Source organism: Poromitra crassiceps (genome assembly GCF_964638095.1).
Source record: "Poromitra crassiceps genome assembly, chromosome: 3".
NCBI classification, from domain to species: Eukaryota; Metazoa; Chordata; class Actinopteri; order Beryciformes; family Melamphaidae; genus Poromitra; species Poromitra crassiceps.
Window position 1 is genome coordinate 29,055,478 of NC_139625.1, and position 19,564 is coordinate 29,075,041.

The 19,564-nt window shown below is 45.5% G+C and overlaps 1 protein-coding gene across 1 annotated transcript in view; it reads right to left on the minus strand.

Moving 5' to 3' along the window:
• Window positions 1-628: 628 nt before the first annotated feature.
• bahd1 (bromo adjacent homology domain containing 1) overlaps window positions 629-19,564 on the minus strand; it is a 36,705-nt gene continuing 17,769 nt past the window's right edge. Inside the window, exons 2-7 of the mRNA XM_083632839.1 lie at window positions 8,788-10,538; window positions 4,599-4,999; window positions 4,156-4,315; window positions 3,577-3,656; window positions 2,731-2,822; window positions 629-2,014 (exon numbers count right to left, since the gene is read on the minus strand). Of these exons, the coding sequence (XP_083488965.1) occupies window positions 1,822-2,014; window positions 2,731-2,822; window positions 3,577-3,656; window positions 4,156-4,315; window positions 4,599-4,999; window positions 8,788-10,438 (2,577 nt within the window). The 5' untranslated portion in view covers window positions 10,439-10,538 and the 3' untranslated portion in view covers window positions 629-1,821. The remainder of the gene's footprint in view (window positions 2,015-2,730; window positions 2,823-3,576; window positions 3,657-4,155; window positions 4,316-4,598; window positions 5,000-8,787; window positions 10,539-19,564) is intronic.

The window sequence follows — 19,564 nt, forward strand, 5'->3', positions numbered from 1 at the left end:
GGTGACTAACTGATGCCATCTGCCATGAACAGACACTCATCCAGATATATCAATGCAAATATACAGTTGGCTGACACAGAAATCAAGTCATCTGGCAAACAGCTACGTGAAAGTCAAATATTCATTAGCATTAGCATAACAAAATTCATGCTTGGCTCATTGGTCATTTTCACACCGCTAAGCCAAACAAGCTGAACTGTGCTTTAAGTGCGGTCTAGGACTAAGCTACAGCAGTAGAGTGCAGGTCTAGGGCTAGGCTACAGCAGTAGAGTGCAGGTCTAGGGCTAAGCTACAGCAGTAGAGTGCAGGTCTAGGGCTAAGCTACAGCAGTAGAGTGCAGGTCTAGGGCTAAGCTACAGCAGTAGAGTGCAGGTCTAGGGCTAAGCTACAGCAGTAGAGTGCAGGTCTAGGGCTAAGCTACAGCAGTAGAGTGCAGGTCTAGGGCTAAGCTACAGCAGTAGAGTACAGGTCTAGGGCTAAGCTACAGCAGTAGAGTGCAGGTCTAGGGCTAAGCTACAGCAGTAGAGTGCAGGTCTAGGGCTAAGCTACAGCAGTAGAGTACAGGTCTAGGGCTAAGCTACAGCAGTAGAGTGCAGGTCTAGGGCTAAGCTACAGCAGTAGAGTGCAGGTCTAGGGCTAAGCTACAGCAGTAGAGTGCAGGTCTAGGGCTAAGCTACAGCAGTAGAGTGCAGGTCTAGGGCTAAGCTACAGCAGTAGAGTACAGGTCTAGGGCTAAGCTACAGCAGTAGAGTGCAGGTCTAGGGCTAAGCTACAGCAGTAGAGTGCAGGTCTAGGGCTAAGCTACAGCAGTAGAGTGCAGGTCGGCCCCACAGTGTGAAAATGACCACTGAGATGAATTTCATAGCTACAGATAAGACAACCTACGATCCTCTTTCAGAAACTCAGAAGAGTTGCAGCAAAAACTTTTGCCGTCGGTTCTTCCTCTAGCTGGTTTTCTCAAAATCAACCCTGCTGCTGAGGAACGTTCTAAATTAATAGCTGTATTTAGAGTGTAAAACAAATACTACATTTTCCTCATAGACTTATGCTATACAGGTCAATGAAAATGAGAAGAAAATTAACAGAATGGACACAGCCGATGCATTTCAAAGCTCATCTGTGAAACCTCTGCCTTGTAGAGAACTGCATATTCCTAACTGATCCTTCAGTTAGGAACCAGGCAGCTGTACACACATTTCCAACCACAAATGTAATTTCGACTTCAGCCACTCACAAATCTCTCTCGTCTCTCTTTATGATCTTTGTGTCTCGCCCCTTCGCAGGAGCCATTGCGGCGGACTATACTATACGTCTCAAATTAGCTTGAAGCTATTGAGTATCATTGAGACGTTTCGTGTCTCGTATCTATCAGGGAGATAGCAACATTATTCACATGTAATATCAACCGAGTGGCGTATCTCTCTTCCTATCCATCCAATCTCACATTTCTAAGAGCTACAGTAGCATTTTCTACAGCAGTGTACGTTCTTGGCTCGTTACACATTTGCTCTGATACCAGAGAGCTGTGTATGATAATGACCATTTACACTGCCATAATAACCGATATAATATGCCAAATCGGCCATTTCCCATCATTCCTACATGTGTGGCGTCAGTATAGACGAGAGAGTCTCAAAATGAAATAAGAACGTCTCTTAAACCATCTCTCTGAATGAGCCTCAAGGGCCTGGTTTCTCTAGCGCAGCGCTGCAGCTCCTCTCTCACAGATGCGGCAGGTGGGCAGGGAGCTAGTTAAAGTGGTGGCAGATGAAACTCATCTCGTCTGGTATCCTGCACTGTGTCAGTGGGTCCCGTCGGATGCTACTGCAGGTTCTTGAGGAGGCGTCCGAAGCGAAAGTCGTACACGTGTCGGCAGATGTATACCTGGTCGGGGTCCACGTCGTCGGGCACACAGCGGTGGGTGGGCATGGCGTTGCCGGCAGCGGGCGGCACCACGAGGGAGGCGGCACTCTCACGCACACCATCCCTACGGCATTTTACCAAGGCACAAAATCTGGAACAAACACGGAGGAAAAAACAGCTAAATGACTTTCAAAAAAAGAAAAGAATTCCGAAAAAGGTTCCTCAAATATTGTTACATCTCCAAAATGTCAACTGAGGAAAACCACAATGCATTTTTAAGGTCATCCATTGGGGATTTGCAATGTACTAGAATTTACTCAAATGATAGTACATCGACTGGATTTAAAACATTAAAACAATCTAAACTGGAGTTACGAGGCTTCCACATGACAACAGTGATATATGATCATAATTGATTGGATTCATATAGTGCTTTTCAAGGCACCCAAAGTGCTTTGCATACCAGAGAGGACAGAAAGTGCCAATTAGATATCGAGGGATGATTAGGTGGGCATGACTGAAGCAAAGCCTGTGTGGGAATTGTACCCCTCCTCTTGTGAAGAGTGCCAATGAGATCTTGAATGACAACAGAGAGTTTCAGTTTAACGTCTCATCTGAAGGATGGTGCCCTGCCCTGTCTCTGCCCTGGGGATATTATTCATGAGACCAGAGGGAAGAGCACCTCCTACTGGTCCTCCAACACCACTTCCAGCACCAGTCTCCCATCCAAGGACTAGCTAGAGTCACACCTGCTTAGCTTTAGCTTCCCCAGCAAGTCAGCGATTTTACGCAGGAGCCACAGTAATATATTCTGTGCAAAAAGAACTAAACTACCTCTCACAGAAATGTCAGCGCGCTCTTTCTTACCGACAATACTGTGCCAATGTCAGGACATAGCACTTGTCTTCAATACAGGCCACACTGTTCACATCCTGGTGACGAGACGCAAATATCTCATTCTGGAGGGAGAGAGGAAGGGAAGGGATGCGAGGGAGGGAGGGAACAAAACCCTATGTTAAGATACAGACAACAAAGAAATCCTCTAAACCTCATAATCCAACTGGACTACAAGGCTGGTTACATCATATGCCTGTACAGTAGGCTGTTTACATCATATGCCTACTTCATTTGGGGTATGGAGGAACATTGAAGGGGCTTGAAAAGATGTGGACACTACACTGTGTATTAATGCTTGTGGAATGAAAAACAACAGGGAGATATTTTGCTGCCTCCTCTGAGCCAAAACTCTGCCACTGTTCTCACGCTGCGGCTCTGATGTGTTTATTGTTTGTTAGTGCAGCCATGAAATGACAGACTTGACGTGCTTTATTATTATTGTTCCTGAGGGAGCTTACTGACAACAGGAAGCAAGCAGAGCAGAAGCTGTTCCTCAAGGAAATACATCGTTACAATCCTGAGTGTGTGTGTGTGTGTGTGTGTGTGTGTGTGTGTGTGTGTTGGTGTGTGTGTGTGTGTGTGTGTGCGTGTGCGTGTGTGTGCGTGCGTGCGCACGCTCCTACAGTATCCTGTCCTTAAATCACATTTCCACTTACTGAGTCATGCCTCAATACCTTAAAAGTCTTTATTTGATGTAAGCTCACAGCTGAACAGCATAGCTAGCTAATATTGTACAGCAAAGGGATGAATAGAAAGGATTTAAGTAATCAAGTAGACCCTTCAGATTCGACTGTCGTATATATTTTGGCTTCTCACCTCACAATGCATGCTGGGATTGCGTCCCCCCTGTGTGTGTTCTGGGCGGTAGTACCAGAACAAACTCATCATCAACTCTCCTGAAGCAAAAGACACACACATCCATATTAAATGAGGCAGTTTCACTAGTTCAGATCTATTCTTGAGCCCGTTATTACAGCAGTTTACATGCACACAATGATCTGATCACTGGGAATAATCGGGTAATGGTAATAATCTGATTGACGCGTTTACATGCACTTTAGTAAGTAGCGGGCAACGCCCCTCAAAGTCTGAGTCCGTGAGTGTGGACCTTGAGATTGGGCCATGCACTGAATAAAATGGATGATTCAGCAAAAAGCTGGGTGTTTATTGGATTTCTCATCATTCGATAATGACCTTCATCCAATAAAGCATAATGGAACTATGCTCTTTACATGACCACTTGAATAATCTGGTAAATCCATAAATCAGATCATGATCGGTTTATTAGTGTGTATGTAAACACGCTCATCATTAATAGCTCAACATATATAATATAATTCAATTCAGATTCAAATCTATGTATGGATGTACAGTATGAGTCAATGTGTGTGCTACCTGAGTCTGGATCCTCCCAGAAAGCAGAGATCTTGGCCACGTAAGGCAAGGACTTCTTCCTGGGTCCAGATCGGAGCAGGACGGTGTCTCTGACCCGGATCACGTCCTCGTCCCGCTGGACTCCCTCGAAACACTTCCTCAGCACCGGAGCCTCCTCTTCCTAGGAACACAGGCAGGACATACTGACTTCTCTAGCGGCACAGTGTTACGCAGTGGAGTAAATAAGCTGTTAGAGGGATTTGTGTTGAACGAGCCATTCAACACAAATCCCATCTGTCGCCATTTCTGTTGAGACACACCTGAGCCATTTCGACAGTGAATTATTTTGGCAGAAACACAAAAATGATGAGTAAGCCCTGATGTGACAACTGGCTGTGATAATTCATCAGATATTCTGAGAGTCAGGTTGTGTCAAAAAGCACCATACCACTTTGCCCACGTACCACAGTGAAAACCTCCTTCTGAAAAGGCAGACCAACCGGCCGCCAGCCGTTGGTGCTTTTTTGGCGGCCGTTCTTCGGCTGCTTGGTGGCCGCCTGTCCTCCGACACTGGCGGAGGCGAGCTTCTGGTTCTTCTCCCTGCCGAGAGGGCAGAGAGCCTGGCCGGTGCCGCGCGCACCAGACCTGGAGCCGCTGGGCGCCTTGGCGCTCTGCGGACACTCCTTGGCCACCTGCAGGGGGGGCTGTGGCCGGCTGGGGTCGGACAGCGGAGCCTGAACGTGGGGCACCGACTGGCCGGCCGGAGGCACGGCAGGCACGGGGCAGCCAGTGAGGGTGTGAGGGCTGGGAGAGATGGGGATGGAGGAGGGGCTATGATGGTCGTTGAGGGTTGAGGGGTAGTCTTCTGAGGAAAGAAGGAAAAGGGAGGTTAGAAAGTAGAGGGAGAGTGAAAACACACACACACACACACACACACACACACACACACACACACACACACACACACACACACACACACACACACACACACACACACACACACAATCCTCTGTCTGAGGAGTGGCTCAGTGCATTTGACCACTGTGATCAACGACTCAAACAAGGTTACGGTACATAATAGAGACATGAACGACACTCTTGTTGTTATTAGTTCCGCTGAAGTAGCAGAAAAACAAACAGAGCATCAATTAAGGTCAATTAGAGTCCCTAACAGAGCAGCCAGTGCAGACGCACACACACTCAGTAGGCGTCCCACAAAGCCGACACAGAGGCTGCAAAACACCAGTTCTCTCACACTAAAGTCTACTGTGAGCATGTGCTACAGTCCCATGACGCACGGTGATGACATATACACCATGTTGTTAATGACCAGTTTGCTTCCATGTGATCTACTACCGTGACCCTACTTCATCAGATGTCTTCTTCTCTCCTATGGAGAATACAGTAATGTGAGACTACTGTACATGGCTTGCTAGTTAACATTAGGAAACATAGCTTATAACAAATTACATACATACATACATACATACATACATACATACATACATACATACATACATACATACATACTGTACATACAACCACTGCTTATAACGCAATGTGATTTATTATAGCCTAATTAATGTGTAACGTACCTGAAATTGCATACAAAAAGAGAATTATGGTTTATTTAGTGTGATTTATAGCTAATGTAAATTTTTCACAGTAATACAACTCTTGATTCCTTTTATGAATTAGATGCTGCTACAGAACAGCATTGATTTGTCAAAAAAAAGAAAAGAAGATTGTCTCAACTCCGTGAAGTTTGACAGAGAGAGAGAGAGAGAGAATGAGCGAGAGAGAGAGAACGAGAGGGAGAGAGAGAGAGAACGAGAGTGAGGAAGAGGGGGAGCGAGAGAGAGGGAGAGGGAGAGGGAGAGAGAGAGAGAGAGAGAGAGAGAGAGAGAGAGCAAGAGAGTGTTTTTTTCTGATTTTTCCACCATTTTCTCCCCAATTTTTCCCCTTGCTGTCTCGGTCGCTGCTCCACCCTCTGCCGATCTGGGGAGAGCCGTAGAGTAGCACCATGCTTCCTCCGACAAATGCGCAGTTGCCAGCCGCTTCTTTTCACCTGGCAGTGGGGAGCTTCACCGGCAGGATGTAGCACGTGGGAGGATAACGCTATTCCCACCAGTTCCCTTCCGTCCTGAATAGGCGCCCTGACCGACCAAAGGAGGCGCTAGTGCAGTGATTCAGGAGACAAACGTGACACAGCTAATCATGTATGGATGCCCGACCAAGCCGGAGGGGACGCAATTCTCGCACGGACGCACGCACGCACGCACGCACGCACGCACGCATGCACGCACGCACGCAGGGTAGTATCACACAGACAGGGTAGTATCTTTTTTTTTTACAGTCTATGGTCATATCCCATGGACATCACTACAGCATGTTTACTGCTCTACATGAACTTAGTACTGGAGGAAAACTAACTGCTGACACACAAGCAAACTGTGCTTTTGCAGCTCATGTCATTAGGTTTTGGCTGAATGGGCCAAGTATTCATTGTCTGGCAGCTTGTATTCAAACAGAGACAAAAGAGCTCTTGCCCCTTATCTGGCATTTTTTGTTACTTCCCACTCAACTGACATTCCAAATGGGAGATTAAAAATGTCAGACATACTGTGATGGCTATTCTCAGTCAGCACATTGTGCTTTTTTGGTACACAGATTAAGGAAGTAATTTCAAACACAATAACCTTATCATTGCCATTTATTAGAAGAATAACCATACTTGTATATGAGCAATCAATACTCAAGTTTATTAGGATGTCATATACATGTACTGTAGGCCTATTGCCTTGCCTCACACTGCCACACTATGTGGCCTCCTCCTCCTCATCCAATGGACTGTTTGTCAGCTTTTACCAGTGTCAGCTTTAACCACTTTCCCACAGAATCCAAATCTATTTGCGGCGGCAGGTGGGTTAGCGGCGGGGGGGGCTACACACAGTTCTACAATTACAAACTTTGCGGGCTGCCACAAAGTTTTCTATGTGTGGGAAACATTGTTAACTTAACGATGTCCCTGTTTGCCATGCTGTGCTATTATTAACCAAGCCGTTTTTCCACATCTCCCAATATCTGCCCAACCTTGCACACTTCAGGACACATGACACATGACACTTTTCAGCCACGCAAACATCACCAATGCTCACAATTTACTTTGTGCATCTCATTCTGATTCTGGTATATCTTCCTCATTGTAGACTGGTCCACTGGTCACTGGCTACCGGTTATGTAGTGGCAAATAAAATGGTTGGTAATAAATATTTTTCCTTTAATGTATTTTCTTCATATTTTCTTATTTGCTTACATTAGTTTAATACTACTTGCTATGATACTGTATTGATGGATACTAATCTACATAATACAGTTTTATAAATAGGTAGATAATCTACCACAAGATAGAAATAACCGCCTTGCGGTTGTAAGCCTCCACCAACAAGTCAAGTTGCAGTTTATCCATGTCTGTCAGACTCATAAATATATGGAGTGAAGACTTAAGGTATCAAAGTGTTTTTGTTTTTGCTTTGTTTTTGTGTGTGAAATGGAAGTTATCACTATAATGAATGTATATGAGTCCAGTGAGTAAATTCCAGTGAGAAATATGCTGTCTTCACTTAGAGACTATTTTTACAGAGGAGTACAGAGGACTGATAGGGAGCTTTGTCACATGGTGCAACAACAATCACCTGAAGCTCAATATCAGCAAAAGCAATGAGCTTGTGGTGGACTACTAGAAGAACAGGAGGCCTCCTGTCCTGGCTGTCATCCAGGGAGAGGAAGTGAAGAGTGTGGTTCTTGGGGTCCAAATCAATATAGCGTAATTATTAGATAAACTTAAAGGATTTTGGTGTCTGTAATAAATTATAAGTGACAGCACTTCCACCGTTTGTGCAGAATCACCCAAGATCGTTTTCTCGGCTACAGTGGTAAGCAAAACATTATGATGTCACAGTGAATTTGACCGTTGAACTTTTAGATAATAGAATCTCATCACTTCATCATTTTATCATAGACATTTGTGTGAAATGTTGTCATAATTATTTATTATATTATTTATTATTAATTCTTAAGTTACTTCCCAAAACGTCTTTTGTGACGTCACTGTGACCTTGACCTTTGACCACCAAATTGTAATCACTGCATCCTTCAGTTCAAGTGGGCATTTGTGCCATTTTCAAACTCTACCTCCATTTTTATACTACACACACCTACTACTATACTACTACACACCTGTGAAGTTCCTGACTGCATATTGCATGGTTTTGACGCTATCGCGCTAACAAAATCTGTCCACAGACAGACAGACAGACAGACAGACAGACAGACAGACAGACAGACACTTTTATATGTATGCAAAGTACTCAAAACTGCTTCTGTGGTAGTTCCCATTACAATAGGTGTTACCAAGATCACATTTTGCCATTCGATATACGCACGCACGCACGCACGCACGCAGCACGCACACACACACACACACACACACACACACACACACACACACACACACACACACACACACACACACACACACACACACACACACACACACACACACACACACACACACACACACACACACACACACACACTCGGTGAAGAATCCACAGCCCTGCTAGTAAACATAATCATCAGTAATTTCCTCACCTCTTTTAATGCCGTGGTTACACTTGGCGCAGTCTGTGGTGCTGAAGGAGCACCCTCTCCTGGTGATGGTTGGAATTACACTGGTGTAGGTAGAGTAGCCACTGATCCGACAGGGCTCTCCGTAGCACGCCCCCACTGAGGTGCAGCAGTACACCGGGTGGGACAGCCCCGAGGGCTGGGGACCGGTGCTGGGGAGCAGCTTGGGCCTTTTGCCGCCCCTCGGGCATAAAGTGATGGGTGGTATGGAGGAAGGCGAGGAGTCCGGGTGGCTGAAGTGGACGTAGTAACTGGGGAAGCAGGTGTACGTGTGCGGGCTGATGGTTATGGCTGCTGGGTGGGCGGGCTGAAGATGGTGGTGATGGTGGTGGTGGTGGTGGTGGTGGAACACCTCCGACCGCGGGCCATCCGCGGGCTCCTCGAAGCTCTTCTCCCCCAGGAAGAGGGCCAGCCTGTGGCAGTACTCCACACACCTCTCCTGGGAACAACAGTAGCAGGGAGACACCTCAGCCTCCGCCTGCTCCTCCTTGATTGGTTTGGATGAAAAGCCCATGGCAGAGCTGCAGCGGGGTCTATGCTTGTGGCACTCCTGCTCCCCTGTGGTCCCCTTCCACTGCCCCTCTGGGTCCAATCTCTCTGTTCGACACAAACTGCAGCCCCCCTGTGCATTAGGTCCTGGCTGGGAATGGACTGGATCCTCTATACCCTGATTTCTGTGCTTCAGCGCCTCTTCGTGTTTGGGATGTGCCGAACTTTTGGTCTGCGTTGTTTCCCTGCACACAGGCTTACAGCTTTTCTTGTTCTGTGTCGCTGTTGCCGTCTCGCTCTCGCTCCCCGCTTTACAGTCTGTCTTTTTCTGACGTTTGGTTCCATAGCTGCTACTGGTCAGTTTGAGCAGTGTTGCAGCGGTGAGTCCCGCCTGACGTCTGGGCGTCGGGGTGAACAGAGCCAACCAATCGATGCTCTCAGCGTCCGCCTTTGACCTCTTCTTTTTTTTACTTATGTCTGGTTTCCCTAATGTGGGAACCTTTTTGGTTTTATGCCCTTTACCTTCATCTACGCCAACAGCCGCAGCTTTAGTGAGACCGTCTTTAACCAGATCCTCATTGCGTGGTTGCCGTTTCTTCGGGAGATTTGATGTGAGAGAATTGCCTCGGTAGAGCAGCAAGCTGTTAACAGCCTCTGCATTTAGGGAGGCCATTCTCCGCCTACGAGGCTCAAAGATGGATGGGGGCAACATGAGTAAGGCGTCTGATTGGTTGATTTTTGGTTCCAGTGCTTGCTGATTGGCTGTGGAAGTATTCCTTTGTCTGGATTTGTCACATTTGGTCCTTTTTTGAATGGAGGTGGAGCGCTGCTTCCTTTTGACTTGCAGAATCTTTTGCTTCTCAGCTCTTGCTGCATCCTTTTTCTTACGCAAAACCGCTTTCTCCTCCAGGCGGGTGAGCAGGACACAACAGTCCAGAGCATCTCCATCACCCGCTGCCAGCCTCTTCTTCCTATGTCGATATGATGCTTTCTTCTCCTTTTTCTTTCTTCTTGGCTCAATCTTTCTCTCCTTCCCCTTTCTCATCCCACCTCCTCCCTCCGTGCTCCCCTTCTCCTTGCGGGGTTTCCCTCGTTTCACTGGCTGGTTCTGCCGAGCTCTGACCATGGTCTTCACCCACAGGGTCCCAGGGCCTACGATGGTGGCTGTCAGCTCAGAGAGGCCCTTTGATGGGCATCATGGATCATCACCTAGGCCCATACACCTCCTGAGGAGAGACAGATGGCACATTCAACTGTAAATCAAGCTTACAAGAGCACAGAGGGCAACACTGCTTTCATGTATACATTTTGGAAACATTTTGCTATCTGAAATTCATCAGACAATATTTGAAAAGCATAACTGATTCTGATCCTTTTGATCCTCAGAAAACAAACTATTTTTTATAAGTCTCAAGTCTTTAAGCTAAGCTCTAGTCTAGTGCTTAACTTTCACATAAGTGAACATCCATTACATTCAAGGCCTTGCCAAATGAGTTCCCACTTCCCACAATGCTGATTAAGCCTATCAGCGCCACATAATTCTCTATATTCCACAGTAGACCGGAGTTTTCAATCTGGTGTCTGTGGCGACATTCCCGCACTGGGCTGGAGCATGCGCACCAGAGATTCCCGAGCTGGCTAACTTCCGGTTAGCCCTCTGCTAACTTGAATGTGGATAAAGTTGTAGTTTTTTGTTGTTGTATTTATTTGTTGTACACTTATTCAAATTAAAAACAGACAAAAGAAGAAAAACAAAAAAGATTGGGCCAGTACAGACAGGAAACCCTATTGGGCTTATTCTGGGTCTCTACCTAAGAAATTAAACCAATAATAATAGTAATCCAAACAAAACATACAATAAAATAATTCAGTCTTGCGGCTCTTCTACACTGTCCATATTTTATCGGACCGAATGGATCAAATCCTGATAGTGAATTTTGCAGGAGTTGTGTGATGCTCAAAGCAATTCATCCAGTGTTTTACAGCCAAAACAGTAGAGAGCGAGTAGGCTACATTGGAACCATATGACAAATGCTGCATTCACATGCTCCTCAGATGGTCCCATTTCCCGAGTTGAGAAGTTGTTTTTCTGATTTTGGTGTGTTCGAATGAGCTTTTCAGTTGTAATGTGGAAACAACATGGACGCTACAAAGAAGATGTGTGTTTTTTTGTTGTTGCTCAGAGCATTTAAACAACACGTTGACAGCTGTTTCCAAGTTTTTGCGAGACAACGAAAAGCAAATGAAACTGTCGGGAACTAATTTCTCCGACACAACATGAATGGAGCCCACCTACTCTCACTGCCAGAAGGGGAAGACAAAGTTCTGCACTACAAAAGTTGCACTATGAGCCGCAGGAATGAGCGAGCTTCTGCTGCTCGTGTCGAAACGTTAGTTTTTGTACCTTATTACATTTGTTTGCCAGTGATTTCATGTGCTCCAGTCAATTCTACCTTTCCTTTAAAAAACGACATCGAAAAAATATTTTCTTTAAATCTGCATTTTTTTTTTTACATTTTTGCAGGCCACCACACACACATTTATCTGAGCACGACTGCATACACCACTCAGGAACCGTAAACTATTCATCAACCTGTTCGACTTATTTTACTGTCAATCACCAAGTCCCACTTCATCTACATCTACCCTGAACAATGACACACAACCAGGACTGGAAGGAGAACGTGAGGTACAGACTGCATGCATGATCTTCTTCCTTTGTGGCAAAAGGGTAGTGAAGAGATTAGGTCTTGGGACCCTCGTTGCTCCTAGCTCTATTCTTCGTATCAATTCCAATACTTGTGGTTTAACAAACGGCTCTCATTACAATGCTTACAATTACATTGTGATGCCTGAACTAATAGTATTGTAACTGCATTATATTGAATTTGTGTTTATTTATTTATTGGGGGGGGGGGATAGAACTGCGGCCAGATGATGAATTCCCATTGCCTTTTCATCTTTTATGTCAATGGGGCCAATTTTTCAGTACCCTGAGCTGAGCCCATTTTTGAACAGATTAATGACTCGTGCAAACCATTAGGAGCCCAACATTGCAAGTATTCACCCACTCACAACTCAAATCATTTAGGTTATGTATTTAACATTTATGATGGATGTTTTCAGAGGTGATTTGGGCTTCTTGTTCACAATGCCACCCGGATTCGATTTTAGCCACCGCTACAGCCTGGAGCTGATCGTCCATAAATGATGTGGCTAACCAAACAGTTGGTAATTGGATTAAATATAAAAAGCCTGCAGAGACCTTTTCACATAATTTCAATCGTCTGCAAGGTCAACAGGGCAGCTAAATCTTTCATATAGCGGTATCAAATTAATGAAACATTTTGAGACACACCCATAGCCTACACACACACACACACACACACACACACACACACACACACACAGACACAGACACAGACACACACACACACACACACACACACACACACACACACACACACACACACACACACACACACACACACACACACACACACACACACACACACACACACACACACACACACACACACACACACACACACACACACAGTGCTAGGATCAAATGACTCAGGAATTGACTGATATTTCAGCGAGTGTAGTTGTAGCAATCCTTGTCACAAAACACAAAATAGCCTCTTGAGTTTCCATGTCAACAGGCTGGTACTGACTGAGTATATCAGAGCATCTCAGACCACTTTGTATTGTATGAAGGATAAAAGGCTTTAAAAACTTCTCTAACTCCTGTGAGTGGAAATGTGATGTGATTTAGCCTCAAGAGTCTCGGTTTTCTCAACCCAAAACAAAACAAAACAAAGAAATCTCATGAAGGGAAACTTGTCAATTAAGTGAGGATCCAACCAGCAGCAGCCTCAACACAGTGCAGGGTGAAGAGACGGCTCCAACCTTCCTGCTGGAGCCTGAAACATGATTTCAGATCTCTATGAGATGAAGTGTCGCTTCAGTCATAAAGTCATTGAGCTCTCACATCGAACACACTCTCAGAACTTATTTAAATTAATACCTAATAAACGTATGATCAATATTAGGGATGAGCGAGTACACCATTATCTGTATGTGTTTAATCAACTCAATTATCTGTATGTGTAGCTGTTAGGGGTGTCACGATACACTCGGTTCACGAGACGATACGATACGATACACGATATTGGGTTCACGATAACGATACGATACTTTAACAATATTTTTTTGCGATCAATTTGTAAGTCTGTTCAAACAAAGCAATGAAAAGGAGAGCGAGCATACAATCAGATGCAGATCAGTGCCACCATGTTCAGCTTCTCTTTCTCGTGATATGAGATTTAATCTCCAACGATACATATTGTGACGTTTTGATATCGCGATATATCGTGGGACGATATATTGTGACATCCCTAGTAGCTGTACTTGGAGGAGGCGTGGCTTATATCGAAAGTGGGCGGGGTTTAGACTGAAAGTGGCTGTGGCTTAAGTTTTGTGTGTTGTCGGCAGTTCAGAGTGGAGATGTAATGCCACCGAAACATGCAAAGTACGGCACAAAAAAGAGGTATTGAATGAAGTACTCTGTATCAATATCACTTTAATCACAAGTACGATATTGACATTGTACTTGGATGATACTTGTACTCGTAAAAAGTACATTACCTGTACTGGATTCTTGTTTCATCCGAGTACTCGGCTCAACCCTAAACAATATATTTTTCAGACACCACAAATGTAAGAGCTTCTAATATATCTCTCTTTGCTCTTGGTGCTTTTCCACACATCTGTATCTCCATAGGATGTTGATTAATTGTCATGAAAATGTACCATTTCTTCAATTGTTCAGAGCCAAGCAAACAAAATGCGTCAAAATGAGAGCGATGAGTTATGACTGATGACAGATTCATGCAGATGCATTGTGCTGCAGAATAAGAACTGAATCATCCCATCAGCAAACATGACTTCACCCGTCACCATCAGCTCCCCTGTTTCTTGGCCAGTCACTTCTTCTATTTCCCCAGTCAGTCCTGCCATCCTCCACCAGATGCCCTCAGACTTTTCTCCTCAAAACATGCTGCTTCCTCAGCCTGCATTTCCCTCCATACCTGCCCTGCATGAAGTAAGGGATAATCAACTCCTAGGTGTGTGTTAAATGATTTTGATGCACGACGTGGAGGCGAAGAACCACCTGATGTGATAGCAGAGGGTGGTTGCCTCCACGAAGTGTATTAAAATTGTTTAACACACACAGGAGTTGATTATCCTGCTTATACCATGGTCATTTGCCAACAATCTCATCTCACTACTAGAGTAAAGCTTGAATTATACCTGACGCATCCGCATCAGGTATATATATATATTTTTTTCTGGGGCAGTTTGCCTTTATTTGATAGGACAGTCGGCAGACAGGAAAGGTGGGGAGAGAGAGGGGATGACATGCGTCAAAGGACCACGGGTCGATCCTGCGCCGCCCGCGCGAAGGACTAAGCCTTTGTGGTACGCGCTCTACCAGGTGAGCCACCACACCCCAAATGTTCTAACTACACGGAGGTGGCTGGGTGGACAAAGTGGAGTTTAAAAAAATAACGGTTACTAAAAAGCACCAAACGTTTTCTCGTCAAGATTCTGTGTCTCTCATTTCCATGTGACAGTCCATACGTCTACAGCATAATTCCAGTTTAAGGCGGAGGGGTTCTGCTCCGCGCACAATTACTCAAATGCACTTGAGCGCAAAGCTAGAAATGAGCATGCAAAGCATGTGATATTTCTACTATAAAATAAAAGCATTCACATTGCAATGGAAACGAAGTTCAGTGCTTCGGTAGGACGAACCTCGGATACGAGCCAAGCAACAGGAGGTAATCTAGTCCACTCAGCTCAGTAAGAACCCTTTGGCTCAGCTGAGCCAGAAAACTAAATTGAATAGTTATGCTAGCAATTTTCAAACTCAATAACTGCATACGGTTGACAAACAGTAATATAATTTGACAGCATGTTTAACGACAAGCTAGCTATCCAGCCATCATTATTGTCCCCAAATTGATATCAAGGTTTTCACCAACAATGAGGCTCTGTCAGCCTGAAGTAGCAAGTTGAATAGCATTAGTGAATGGGATGTCAGATGATCGCTTATGTGATACATAAGTAGCCTACTGACTGTATCAAGTTCAGAGGGCGCGTTTCTTGCAGTTTGTGTGTTAGACTACACATCGCCATCCTGTGGTGTTCAGAGGATGAGGCACTGCAGAGTGTTGTGCTGTGCAGGTCGGGGAGCGGATTCATTTAGAACATGTGATTAAACTTGAGCCGGACTATATGTGCGTTAAATGATTTTAACGCATGCCTGCCGGCCAGGGGCGGACTGGGATCATATTTCAGGCCGGGCATTAGATACCAAGCAGGCCAGGCTGATACGGGCCGCCGCGCGTGCCGGCGAGATTTGGGCCGTTTGAAGCCCAATTTGGGCTGTTTGAAGCCCAATTTGGGCCGAGTCCAATTTTACAATGAGATGCACCCACTTTAACCCTGAATAAAGTAATAAAACCACTAGTAAACCAGTAGGCGGCGCCTGGCCTGCTGTTCAGTGAGTGGCCTGACTGCAGGCACCAATTTTTTTTTTTTTTTTGCAGGCCAGGCCAGGCCAGGCCACCGGGGATTTGCCCGACGTGCCCGATTATGTAGTCCGCGCCTGCTGCCGGCCAATCAGGAAAGAGTATTCACCCGGACCATGGTGTATAAGCCTCGTTAGCCCTGCCTTGCTCTCAGCCAATCAGCTCCTACCTGCTCCTCATCCCCACTCACCTGCTGCCCATAGGACATTTTCACAGCAACCATTTTGAGGTGGTAGAGCAGGAAGTAAAGCAGGTGTAACCAATAACACCAATGAGGGCCCTGGCGCTGGAACACCTAAATGGAATGGAACCATTAATAATGGTATTGGTTACACCTGCTTTACTTCCTGTTTTACTACCTCAAAAACAGTTGCTCTGAAAAGGGTCTATTCCCTCATCACTATTTGTACCGGTTCTTTTCCTTTGTTATTTGCCAGTTCCATATTGTTGCTTGCGTCTCTGTTCCTGTGGTTCATACCTTCAGCCTGTATTTGACCTGCCTGCCTTCGCCTCTTTTGGATGTGTTTGACTGATGTGAACTGCCTTCCTGTAAGTCTGACTTTAGATTTTGAGCATTAAAGCCGGTTTCATTCTACCTGCCTGTCTGTGTCAGCAGCACTTGGGTCCTCCACCTCTCTGTCCCGTCCGAGGCCGTGACATCACGACAAATCTGCTCTTCCTCTGGTATGGGTCTCAATAAAATGCTTATAAGCAACAGACCGCGTGGGGAGTTGCCTCCTCTTTTTAGCTGCGACCAGCAGCTCTATAAGTCAATCTGTCAGTTGGTTGGTCCACAAAAAGTTCACCACCCTTTAGCGGGCACAGTTTTCACCCCAGGAGGCTGAAATTTGGCATGGAGGCTGTGTGTGTGTGTGTGTGTGTGTGTGTGTGTGTGTGTGTGTGTGTGTGTGTGTGTGTGTGTGTGTGTGTGCCTGTGCGTGCGTGTGTGAAGGTGTGTGTTTGTGTTCATGCCTATTCATTAGCTTAAATGGTGGTGGTGTGAGGACAAATTTCAAAATGCAGTATGGCAGGGGCATAAGGCCTGGACGTCAAGTGTGTGAAGGTGTGTGTTGTGCTCATGTGTGTGTTGTGCTCATGTGAAGGTGTGTGTTGTGCTCATGTGTGTGTTGTGCTCATGCCAATTGGCTAAAATGAAGCAGTGTGGGGGGAGGGGATTTTGAAATGCAGGGTGGCAGAGGCAGAGTAAGGTGGGCTGCCCCTGCCGTCCTGCATTTTGGAAATTTGCACATGTGGTCGCTGCTATTGCAAATTTGCGCTTGTTTTTTTTAGGTCTGGTCTGTCACCTACAATATTCAAATGAGCAAAGTATGTTTTGTAGTAAAAAAAAAATAACATTCTCGAGGTGCTTGTAAGGGAACATTCTCAAATCTGATTATGTCTTTTGGCTCCTCTGCTTCTCCACAATTTTTTTATGCAGCAATCGGTTACTTTTGAATAAGCGGCTATCTTTTGCAGCAATTTCTGTCTCTTATTCAAATTGTTGAGCACATACTCAGGACGAGTGGTTCTCCGGTCTAAAAATGTCCACCTAGCTCCACTCTGGAGTGGACAGCACTTTGCAGCTGGACATCTTCAACTATCTCATCTCTTATTGAGAATGCCAACTGACTCAGTGAACCATGAAATGCAATCCATGGGAGAGAAATTTAATTTCCAGATAACAAGAGAACAGACGGAGACTCCCGCTGAGTTTCTGTCTATGGATATCAAATCAAGTTGCTTCATTTTGAATAAGACAAACAAGCACAAATGGTGACAGGGGGTCATTGGAGAATGTTATTTCCCCTGACTAGAGCTGCCTGGGCGACACAGACAAACACATACTTCAATATCAATGTTTTAGTGAGAGAAAATTACCTTATTTAAAGAAACACACACATGCACACGCGCACACACGCGCACGCACGCACGCACGCACGCACGCACGCACGCACGCACGCACGCACGCACACACACACACACACACACACACACACACACACACACACACACACACACACACACACACACACACACACACACACACACACACACACACACACACACACACACACACAAATCTGAGGTTGTTTCAGGGTGCTTTGAAGAATCTATATTCTAAAAAAAAATCCTGGTGGACTAGAATTTGAATATCTACTCTGGAACTCTCTCACACACCCGCACGCACGCACGCACGCACGCACGCACGCACGCACGCACGCACGCACGCACGCACGCACGCACACACACACACACACACACACACACACACACACACACACACACACACACACACACACACACACACACACACACACACAAAACACACACACACACACACACACACACACACACACACACACACACACACACACACACACACACACACACACACACACACACACATTGCCACTACTACATGTTAACTCTGATGAAAAAGTACTATAGTTTGTTAATAAAATGCTTTTTGTCAGATTTAAAGTTTGGTCAACACAAGAAGTGTATGTTTTCTAATTTAAAATATCCCATAAAGAATCCTCCAATTTTAACTTAAAGAGCCACAAAGTGACTGGATGAATCTGTCTGTGTGGACCACAGGTCAAAGTGTGGAATCTTTGAAGCTATAATTCCATTATTTAGTAGTCCAAAAGGCACACATGGGCCTGCTCAGCCAAATGCCTATTAGCCCCCCCTCCCCCCCACCCTCAATGGAACATTTAGAGAATATTTTGTGTATATATTTCCTTAAAATAATTTTCACCACTTTAGAAGCTATGAATCGAGATAGGCTATTTTACACTTAAAGCACTGCTGATGGAATATTGCAAATTTACCTTCAGATACATCAAAAGTCAGACAAGACCTGGTAACATAGCCTACAGTGCACTACACATTGCCTGAGATGATTCACAGACTAAACTATAAGTCAGAGGAAGGACACAGTGTAGAAGCTCTTGGGAATCAGCACATCACCAACAGTAGTCCACTTCAGTTGAACAGTCCTAGACCTAGACCACCATCACCATAGTAGGCTACCTACCACCCTCGCACCCCCCACCCTTCACCACCACGCAGTTAGGCACCGCCAATTAAAAGCAAATCCACATCCTCTTACTGTAGGATGGCCTGAACATTATGATAAACAGAAATGCAATTAATAAGCGCGCATGCTGCATAATAATCAGGGTAGTCTACGTATAGCCTGCTGGAGCTGATAGTTGGCCATGGAGGTGGACAGACAGTGTGTGATCTGACAGCATGCGGTGGCAGTGCGGAGTGCGGACTGTAGGTTATGATATCACAAGTAAAAAGCTATTCTCGGTCGATCAAACGGGGATTTGGGGAGGGGGGGGGGCTTCTAGTTTATATCAATATCATCAGAAGCTCATCTAGCCTAGTTGTTAGAAGGCTGGCTACCCGACCTACACACACACACACACACACACGCACACGCACACGCACACACGCACAAACGCACACACACACACCACCCCCCGATCCGATAATCTGCAACTGTGACTGGAATTACAGCCGCGTTGAGGTTCCGAAGATCCGTCATTACCTCAGTGTGTCCCGCTGGAAATAAAATCCCGTCCCGGTTCGTTTCTGACGGCCAATTCCTACACGTTGGCCGGGCTGCGTGTCGACCTGGG